This window comes from Mchenga conophoros, linkage group LG11 (assembly GCF_057382185.1).
Source record: "Mchenga conophoros isolate Kocher_MC1m ecotype Shallow Benthic linkage group LG11, M_conophoros_male_GT1.1, whole genome shotgun sequence".
Classification (NCBI taxonomy): Eukaryota; Metazoa; Chordata; class Actinopteri; order Cichliformes; family Cichlidae; genus Mchenga; species Mchenga conophoros.
Genome location: NC_140536.1, coordinates 36,243,467 through 36,254,576, shown reverse-complemented (window position 1 = coordinate 36,254,576; position 11,110 = coordinate 36,243,467). Strand labels below are relative to the sequence as shown.

Sequence of the window (11,110 nt, the reverse complement as noted above, 5' to 3'; positions counted from 1 at the left end):
GGAACCAAAACAAACAAACAAAAACCCAGTAATTGCTGTATTCACATCTGTTATATCACAGCACACAGAGACACATAATAAATGATGCATAAAAAATCAAACAAAAAATAGTTATAGTCTAATGTCTCTGTCACCACAAAATTTCATTAATCTTCTGTCCTCCATGTTCTTATAGAATAGAATAGAATAGAATTCAACTTTATTGTCATTGCACATGCACAGGTACAGGGCAACGAAATGCAGTTTGCATCCATCCAGAAGTGCTTTAGTGATATAGATATATTACAATATATATTAGCAATAATATAGATATGTGAGTATATTACAGAAATGGGTCTATTATGGTATGTTATAATGTACACGGTATGAAGTATGTTGTGAATATTCTATAACTATAAGTATGTACAGGCTGTAGTGAGTACAAGCTATGTGCAGGCTATGAACAGGATATAAATATGAAAAACTATACAGAATATGAAATAAATAACTTTACAGAATCTGGGATATACAGCTATACAGAAATGGGAACTATGCAAGTTGTAAACAGTTGTAGGATTAAAAATTATCGAATGTACAGAATGATTATTTACACAGAGCTATACAGTAGTGCAGTTAAGATAAGTGAGGGTGTGGATAATTTCTACAGAGGCTATATAAAGTGCTAGTGGTTGTGAGTGGTGGTTCACTCCATGTTATTATTGTGTGTTTGAGGGTACAGTTGTCCATTGTGGGTGTGTGTATGTTCAGTCCATGAGTTTAACGTGGGTCAGATGTCAGGAGGCAGAGTTCAGGAGTCTGACAGCTGTGGGGAAGAAGCTGTTCCGGTACCTGGTGGTCTTAGTCCGGAGGCTCCTGTGGCGCCTCCCAGAGGGCAGGAGGGTGAAGAGTCCATGTGATGGGTGACTGGGGTCTTTGATGATTTTCCCAGCCCTTTTCAGACACCGCTTCCTGTAGATGTCTTTTATGGCAGGAAGTGGTGCTCCGGCGATGCGCTGGGCAGTTTTCACGACCCTCTGCAACGCCTTCCGGTCCGAGGCAGAGCAGTTCCCGTACCAGACTGTTATACAGTTGGTCAGGATGCTCTCGATGGTGCAGCGATAGAAGTTCACCAGGATGTCTGAGGACAGGTGGTTCTTCCTCAGAGTCCTCAAGAAGAAGAGGCGCTGGTGAGCCTTCTTGACCAGCTTGGAGCAGTTGGTCGTCCAGGTGAGATCCTCGGAGATGTGGACTCCCAGGAACTTGAAGCTGCTCACACGCTCCACAGCCGTCCCCTTAATGTGGATGGGTGGATGTGGGTCAGCATTCCTCCTGTAGTCCACGATGAGCTCCTTGGTCTTCTCGGTGTTAAGCAGCAGGTTGTTTCTGTCGCACCACTCAGCCAGACGATCCACCTCCTCCCTGTAGGCGGCCTCATCGTTGTCACTGATGAGGCCAATCACCGTGGTGTCATCTGCAAACTTAATGATGGTGTTGGAACCATCAGCAGGTCTGCAGTCGTGGGTGAAGAGGGAGTAGAGGAAAGGGCTCATCACACAGCCTTGTGGTACACCGGTGTTCATCGTGATGGTAGATGAGCAGCGGTTATCCAGCCGGACATGTTGGGGGCGGTTGGTCAGGAAGTCCAGTAACCATTTGCAGATGAGGGAACTGATGCCCAGGTCTGTCAGTTTCCTGATGAGTTGTGAGGGGTGGATTGTATTGAATGCTGAACTGAAGTCTATAAACAGCATTCTGGCGTAGGTGTTGTTGTTGTCCAGGTGTGAGAGGACAGAGTGCAGTGCGATGGAGACTGCATCCTCTGTGCTCCTGTTCCGGCGGTATGTGAATTGGTGGGGGTCCAGGGTGGGGGGGAGACAGGATTTGAAGTGTGCTAGGACCAGTCGCTCTAAGCACTTAGTGATGATGGGGGTGAGTGCTACTGGGCGGTAATCATTGAGGCAAGATGGGTTGGAGTTTTTGGGTATCGGGACGATGGAGGTGGATTTGAAGCAGGCCGGTACCACAGCGTGGGCCAAGGACAGCTTGAATATGTCTGTGAGCACTCCTGCAAGCTCCCCAGAACACGCTCTGAGAACACGCCCGGGGATGCCATCAGGGCCTGCAGCCTTGTGGACATTGATCCTGCTCAGCACCGCTCCTACATCGGTGGGGGAGAGAGTCATAGGTTGGTGGTCTGGCGTCATGTCTGCTTTGGTTGTGGTTGTGGGGTTCCCTCGCTCAAAACGAGCATAAAAGTTGTTGTATTCATGGCCACTTTGTCCCCTAAACATGTGGTTACACAGTTTACACAGTTTGTTTGAATGTACTTGTTATCAACAAGTGAAAATGACACCTGTGTATTTAAAATCAGAGTACCACACTGATGACAATGAAAAGATTATCCCAATGAATAAATTCATAGATAAATAAAACCAGTTCAATGAGGAAGTTCAGGAAACGCTATAATATCAGCATTTCATACATGGAAAAATAACAGAAAACGAGCCACATTAGATTAGAGATTAGATTAGATTAGATAGAACTTTATTAATCCCTCGGGTGGGTTCCTCTGGGAAATTCGATTTCCAAAAAAGCACAGCACCGACAGAAGTTACAGAGTTACAGAATATTATATATATATATATATATGTATGTATGTGTGTGTATATATATATATATATATATATACAATACACACACACACACACACACATATATATAAATACAGAGACAATATAAATAAAACATACGAAGGGGATAAATAGAATAAATAGGAATAAAAATAAAAATACAAGTGAATTGCACATTTCAAGTATTGAGTCTATTGCACTGTTGACTATTTACAAAAGTATTGCACAAAAGGTATTGCACAGTGAGGTGAAGAGGCACATGGAAGTACAAATGTAACCATTTTATTACAAAATCAAATCAGTTCAGTGCTTCTAGGATTTTAAGCTTAATTTAATTTAAATTTGTATTCTCTGTGTGTGTGTGTGTGTGTGTGTGTGTGTGTGTGTGTGTGTGTGTGTGTGTGTGTGTGTGGCCTTTCAAACAACGTCATGCAGGGTTGATGTTTTTAATGACTGACTCTGTGTCAGTAGGTGGCAGCATTACATACCAGAAAGAATAAGAAAACAATCAATTGTTAAGCCTGGGGTGGTGCAAATGTGTTCTCTTACTGACATTAAAAATGAGACATATTTTAAGAATTGGTATTAATACAGATGTTTTTCCAGGTTTATTCCTGCACACAGAGGAAAAACTGACTAATGGCTGCACTCCTTTCTGATGAATACGTTTTTTAAAGAAGAATTAACAATTCAAGATCTCCCTATATGAGATTAACTTGTCAAAATACCCCAAACCATGCACTATGCATTTACTATATTACTGATAATAATTTCAGATAGTCCTTTTTTCTCTGGGAGGACTCAAAATTCCAAATAAAGATTTTTTTTTACTCTACACAGTGCTTTTTGCCTCTCTCTACATACAAACTGATCAACACTGACTCTTTAGATATCATATTTCAACCAGCAGCTGAAACTTAACCATAAAACTGACAGAGATCATCAGCTGCAGTTGGTAGTAGCATGTTTTCAGGATGAAGAAACCGAATTGACTTGAATGTTGGGAATGGTGTTTGCCGGGTGTAACAGGCAGTTACGCCCAGGATTGCTTCACATCAGCAGATGTTTGCGTTCCTCGGATACCTTTTCTGACCTTACCGGGGAAAGCTAAAAGCGACACTTAAATGATGTCGGCCATCCATCAGTGTCCACTCTGTGGGACGGCAGGAAACAATTTTATTTAGCCTCTGCACTGGTTTCCTCACAGTGAGGATGTTTGTTCCAACAGGCCTCCATCCATGAGCTGTTTATCTGTGTCAGCACCCAGCAGGAGGGAAACAGGCATCCTGAACACTCTGGTTATCAGCTGGCCTACTGTTTGGGGAGCAGGAGGCTATTACACAGCTGTCTGTGAGAGACTGGTGCAGACTGGTGAAGAAAGAGAAGACACATGACTAAAAGTCTGTAGACAATAGCTCTGGTAGTTGACTGGGAGTAAACCCCTGCAGACAGCGATGTGACCAGTGTGGAGTGAATCTGACTGAGAATCATATGAGTCAAGCCCTGCTGGCCATTAGAAAGAGTTCAGGATTCAAACACGTGAAGCCTTTTTTATAGTACTGCATTTGTGTTTGTTTGCAATGGTATTGCTTATGCAGAAAGATACACAAAGATTCTCCAAAAATCAGCAGTAAAGAGAAAGAGCACAGAGACGATTGGTAGTTTTAGTGAAGGAGAGCATGCAGAGGGTTGGTGTGACGGGCAGGATGTCAGGGATTGGGTGAAATCTGCTGTGGTGACCCCCAAAAGACAGAAGTCAAAAGTAGAAGAAAAAGGAAGGAGAGAATTCAACTCAGCATTTATTGTTTGACTTCAAGCTAAAGAAACTTACCTTTTAATCTGTTTTGTACTTTTTAATGCTTTTTATATGTTTACACATTTATTTGCAAATGTATCTATTTTGTACATATTTATGTATTAATATATTTGTGCAGATTGTAACTTTACACTGTAAGTATAAATTGTTTCTATGTTCACTGTACCACATGTTCAACACATAAAAGAAACAAATCTGTTTATAATTGTTCAGGTGCTTTCTTTTTCGTCACATGTAACCATTAACCGTGGTTATATGATGCGCACACAGGAATTTATTAACCATCAAATACTGCAGAAGGAACTGATCAGTCACACAGTATTTATAGAGGATGGATGAACATCCTGGCTCTCAAAAGTGAAGCCAGTCCTGATGACTAGATTTATTACACTGCAGATCTTATTTATGTTATTTACAAAACATATTGGCAAATGTGTAATTTCTTTCATATACAATGCTAGAGACTTGCACGTACAGCTAAACGGCTTGTGAATGTGGTTTCCTCACAGCAGACAGAAACTCTTAGTCTGATTCTTTTCAAAATGCAAAACAAACAAGGCAGTGACTTCTTGGACTTTCAGTTTCAGTTTATTCACAGGCAGACAGGGATACTGAAGAATATACCATATGAATGAGTAAATGTCACAAACTGCCTGTTCATCATTGATGTGCAGAGTCTATATATGCTGTACCACTAGGGGGCAGTGTGACAAACAACCAGTCTTGCCTGTGCTGTAGTTGGTCATTCAGTCAGCTGTGGAGAAGAGCAAACTGTAAACTGAAGGTTAAAACAATGATGTGTGTCCACTGCAGCCACTGTCAGTGCTTTTCATGCTGTCAGTCTGACATCTCCATCATCAGCATCCTCAGTATAATCTATACATAATCCATCCGCTGCACATCTGGAAAGCTATCGACTTTATATTAATTATAAAACAAACACTCTTTTTTTTCTTTTACAATAGTTGCCAACATTTTGGGAGAGGTAGATTTATTACATCGAAAATCTTATTTATGTTTTTTATATAACATATTGGTCAATGTGTAATTTCTTTCATATACAATTCTAGAGACTTGCACGTACAGCCAAAGGGTTTGTGAAGGTGGCAGCAGACAGAAGCTCTTAGTTTGATTTTCTTTTTAAAATTCAGAAAACAAACAAAGCAGTGACTTCTTGGACTTTCAGTTTCAGTTCATTCACAGGGAGTCAGAGATACTGAAGAATATACCATATGAATGAGTACATGTGACAAACTGCTTGGTTTCTGTTTCTAGGCTCTTTTGTCCGATCACACCAAGTGTTAGCGAGAGCTTTTAACTCTTCATACTGCCATCTAACTATAGTGACTTCTGGGAAACCATAAAACTGACATGGCAGCATCTTGGGTGACGTCACTGGGTTTAGGTTCATCATCTGTATACAGTCTATGTGTGAAAAGCAAAAATGGCTAATGATCATTTCTATTGTGTGTTTCTGAACAATGAGAAAATCTCGGAGCAGATTTCGTGAAGAATTGACACTTGCCCCCGGAGGTTAGATCAACAGACTCAATCCTTCATGGATCAATTCACATATTTTAGACTATTTCTGGATTTTTGTCATCTGTCGTGCACCAGCTGAAACTTCATAAGACCCCTGCCCCCGACCTTGTTCATTTTGTTTCCACGTTTTCACTATCTTTGCTGCCTGCTGAAACTCTTCTGATTTCAACAACGATCTATCTGAGCTGTATTTTCCACCTGCACACTCACTCAAAACTTACTTTTTTTTCCAGGTATTATCCCTCTGGAGCGCTTATTCCTGAAAATTTCCAAAACACACACACTTACACATCAAGGTCTGGAGGCCCACCGAAGGCAAAAACAACTCCCAGTCTCCCTGCAGACCTCCCCCCCTCTCTCTCTCCTAAACCTCCTCTCTGCTCTATCCCTCCTTCTCTTCCCTCCTCCTCTCTCGGTCCCCTCGCTGTCACAGTTTTTCCACTTTCCTTGGCTCCACTTTACGACCCTCCCTCGTTTGGAAGAAACTGCTCTCGTTATTTTTTCTCTCTCTCACTTGTGAATGTTTATCCGGCTTGAAGATTTTTCTAAGTGTATGGGCTCTAAAGCAAACGCCGTTTTTCTTCACAGTTTCGTCCTCGGAAGTCGCTTTTTAGGTGAAATATTTCAGCTGCAGAGAGTCTGCGTGTTCCTGGATGCCAAGGTGAGTAACAGGCTGTCAGCGAGATAACAAACAAACAAACAAACAAACATAAACTAAACAAAACAAATATAATTTATTGCTTATTGACCTGTCAATGAATGCACCTTTGTTTAATTGCTTACTCGTACACGTAGCGTGTAGGCATGTGCTGTTATTGCACCCCAGACGGCGAAAACGTCAGTTAATCTCATGAAATAAAAAAAAGGATAAATTAAATATGATTCATTCAGTTAAATACCGATTATAGATCACTATAATTTAAGAATATAATATTCGTGGAGTCTTACTTTTGGTACTTCATTTTCAGACAATACGTACTTACTTTTACTGGTCGTGTTTTCATTTATTCATGTTTCTGAACGTGTCTTTACATTTCTTTGAATACTTCGGCTGCCACTGCTTTCATCAGATAATGTGCATCAATATTCAATAAAATCCCCCGTAAATCTGCAGACGACCACTTTCATACTGCTACATTACAACATAATACACATGTGAACATTATTAGTGAACTTGTCCTCTAAATAAGATTTCACGTTTCTGTGTCCTGAATGTATTTTCTATGTTGAATCATAATCACCAACAGTAAAGTCGTCTGTTGGGTACCATGAAGGTGTTGGAGCTGAATTATGTGGTTGCTGTTGCGGTTGATTTGAAATCACATTTTTACATTTTTGTCTTCATTCATGTGAAATGCATCGTGTACACTTAGCTTTGAAAACTATACTGGAACAATCTACTCAAACTTGTGATTGATTATTAGACATAAAATACCTTTGAAGGTCCACATTTGTTGGTCAATATTTGTAGCACAAGATGAAATATGAAAAGGCAGCCTGTGTTTAACCAGATATATAAAGAAAAAATTGGATTTTAAAGTCTAACTGTGTATTAAAGTTGAATGAGAAGCATTTAATTGATCCTGACGAGTCCCATTCTGTATCTTTATTGTAAACCAGTGATTGCTGTAACCTCAGACTGTTAAGGTTCTGGGTTCAAACCCCAGGAAATCTCAGGAAGGCTTGAACCCAGAACTGGATGTGTGTCCAAAAACATCAATGTTAAATGTTGAGACAGATGAGGAGTAGGACAAGTAGGACAAGAATAATCAGAAAAGATTATTCTTGTCCTACTTACAAACTGTCAATTCAGTTCAATTCAATTTTATTTAACAGCGCCAAATCACAGCAACAGTCGCCTCAAGGCAGATAGACAATAATACACACAGAGAAAAACCCAACAATCACATGAGGAAACACTTTGGTGACAGTGGGAAGGAAAAACTCCCTTTTAACAGGAAGAAACCTCCAGCAGTCATGTCACATAACATCTGTCACATATTAGTCATACTTGTTTCTTTTTTAATTAAAGCACTTGTTTAAATGAACTCCTGCCGTTGTGTCACCGCTTCGTGCACTTGCACACTTTTCCTCCCGGGTGTGTTTTTTTTTCTTGGCGTCTCTGCCTCTGCTTTGAAAACGTTTCCAACTACTATCAAGAGACAGCGTGACTCAAAAAAGCTCTGCTCGTCTGGCATGTTTCCTCCATCAATTCATGGCAAAGGAAGTTGCTGGGAGTAGTTCTGCTCTTTTCTCATCTTCCTCTGTTCTGTTTGATCTTCATTAAGCCGTTCAGGTTTCATCCCTGTTCTGGAGCACCTCTGGGTCACAGAGGAGCCGTGATTCAAGCCAGTGAAACGTGGCGGCAAGGTGGCTGCAGCCAGTAGTGCTGCGTGTGTGTACAGCGCACACATCCTGATGTGATGGTGTGTGAGTCAGCGTTCGTGTCCTGTTAGTGAAGTTAATCAGATGAGGCAGATGGAGTGTTTTCTCTGCAGATGTGAGCGGGTGCAGTGGATTGTTTCTCTTTTTTTGGGCATGTGTGAAGTCAGTAACACAATAATGGATGTTTATAGCACTCTGATATGAAAGAGCGCGTTGATTAAAAGGAGTTTGATTACACTGAAAAGGAGAGAGTGCAGCACATTTCGGGAGGGCGGGAGACGAGGGGGTCACTAGCTGAGCTGCTGGATTAAAGAGAAACCAGTGTAGAAACGTGGCTTGATGACAAATTGACATGTTTATAGTTTAGAGCTTTGAAATGTTGAACTCCTGCACATGCATGTGCACTGTTTTGGAAACAAAATGCACGTTTCCTTTCCTCTGTGGAGATGTAAAATCACCGTAAATCACCGTAAATCCAGCAGTTATTGTCTGTGACTTGTGAATGAAAAGCTTTTTGATTAAGGGGCCCTGACATCTTTCGACTCATAAACATCTGCATGGAAGGCGAGATATGATTAACTATCAGAGTAAATCTCAGCCACCTGGTCTGGACTCCTGACCTCACATCTGCTCTGGCAACTGAAACACCTCAGGAAGTCTCTGACTGCAGACTGAACTTTGTGTGTCTACAAATATTCCTAAAAGCTCATTTTTAAAGCTCATATTTAATCAATAAGTTATATTCTGGCTGTTAAAAACGAACTGAAATGGGGCGTCTTTGTTTTCCGTCAGTGCCCTCATATGGAATCCTCATTGGTTGACAGAGTGTCTGCCCTCTTGCAGACTGTTTCGGCTATCAGTGGCATAATAGCGACCCATTTTTTCTCTCTGGTCAACCAACAAAAATCGCCTCCAGTCTGACAGCTGGAGATCCGGCTGACTGAACATCTGTTTGTCCAGGAGAGGACTTGATTTCAGGCAGGCTATTGGATTTGTTTTGGTTAGAGATGACACCGGCTAGAGACACAAAGAGATGAAGTGGAACTGGAGAAAAAAGGGCTCAGTTTAAGTTACTGGATCCCCCGGTGCTTGGGCTTTTCTAAAATTTATTGTGCGACTGCATGGGGCAGCCAGAGTGTCTGCACATTGTCTTTTGAATGTCACTCCTTTTCTTGACAAAGTCATCCCTGATGGCCACACAGCACAATGTAACATCACAGTCTGAAGGCTTTGTTTGCATTATCCATCGAAGCACGGCTGCTGCCATATAGAGTTACGTGCACGCTCGCAGATTAGTCTTTTGCACACTGATGCCATCTTCAGGAGTTATGCCCTGACTTTACCTGGGCTTATATGAAATATATCTCAACATCACACAACATTTACTGCAGATATTTGTAGGTGTGACTCTTTACACTGGGTGTAGTGGACTCATGAGGTGATTTAATAATATCGTAATGGCTCTCACTGCGATGTACGCCTTAAGGAGAAACTTCTGTGGCTGCGAAAAAAAAGAAAGTGCTACAAACGAGTTCGTCCTCAAGTGAGTCAGTCCTCGTAAACTTCCATTGCCCAACTTTACAGTAGAAATAATATGTCTGCAGACTGGTGCAATGTTGTGTTTGCGCATATTAGAAAACTAAGCAGTGGGCTGCTCACTTTATTCTCTAGTCCACTGATAACACTTTGATTACTTTCCATATCTGCAAGTCTTCTTGGGTCAAAGGGATGTAAACGTGACGTTGAGATTTCGTGTGTCTGTCTGTTGTCTTTGACTGGTCTGCTGAGATTTCAGATTACAATACAACAAATACGCTTGCGCCTGCTGTGCTATCTCCAGCTGTCTGCAACAGAGAATCGAGGCTTAAGTCTGCATTTCACTAGCAACACTTAGTCTCTAATTTCATAAAGGCAGATGTCAAAGTGAAGGTTTGAAATGGCTGACATCATGGCCATCAGAACATTGCAAGTTATGAACTTAACTGTGGATCTGTTAGGCTTAATAAATGATGCCAGTGGAACAGCGGTGGGTGCTGTGTTGGTGCAAACCACCAATAATGGGAAATTTTAGTGTCAGGATGATGACCAGGACCAGTTTCTGTGGTCAGAAGTGGTTGAAAATAGCTTCTTCAGAGCGGATTTGTTCTGAATTTTGAAACTTTCAAACTAAAGAAGTTTTCTTCTAATTCATTATTGATTAACTGAATTCTTTTTTTCATGTCTTGCTGAATAATTTCCATTATGCCTCGCATTTTTATTACTGGGAAGTCAATTCATTATAACATTATTTTAATACTACATTTTTCACTCAAGCAGTTCCAGAGATTGAGGTTAAATACGTTCACATAAATCATTAAAAGCACCGTCTATGATTATGTTAAATCACTATTCTACTCATGCTCTCCCTTTTACGCACTGGCGACAGAGTCTTCCCTATTAAAGTTCAGAAGATGTAAAAAGTGGCCTGTATGAACTTCAAAAAGTTATTTTTGATGTAAAAATAGTCGTCAGGAAAACAACAAAGAGCAAAGGGAATTCAAAAGAAGGTGACGCTGGTTGAATATTCCTACCACAGGCTTATATAAGGCTCTCAACCCCATGTGCTTTGCAGCCGTGCAAATAATTTGGAGCAGATTGGAGCGCGGCCCTCCAGCTCAGGGGGTTTGGGTCGCTCGCTCTGCTCTGGCACCGGAACAGCTTCATTGGGCCTCGGCTCAAATAACCAGTTATAAAAAGTAGAGGTCGAAGGGTTTGGAGC

General features: G+C 41.2%; 1 protein-coding gene across 1 annotated transcript in view; it reads left to right on the top strand.

Moving 5' to 3' along the window:
- The first annotated feature begins 6,429 nt into the window (after window positions 1-6,429).
- pear1 (platelet endothelial aggregation receptor 1) overlaps window positions 6,430-11,110 on the top strand; it is a 60,035-nt gene continuing 55,354 nt past the window's right edge. Inside the window, exon 1 of the mRNA XM_085292697.1 lies at window positions 6,430-6,628. Coding sequence (XP_085148823.1) covers window positions 6,621-6,628 — 8 coding nt within the window. The 5' untranslated portion in view covers window positions 6,430-6,620. The remainder of the gene's footprint in view (window positions 6,629-11,110) is intronic.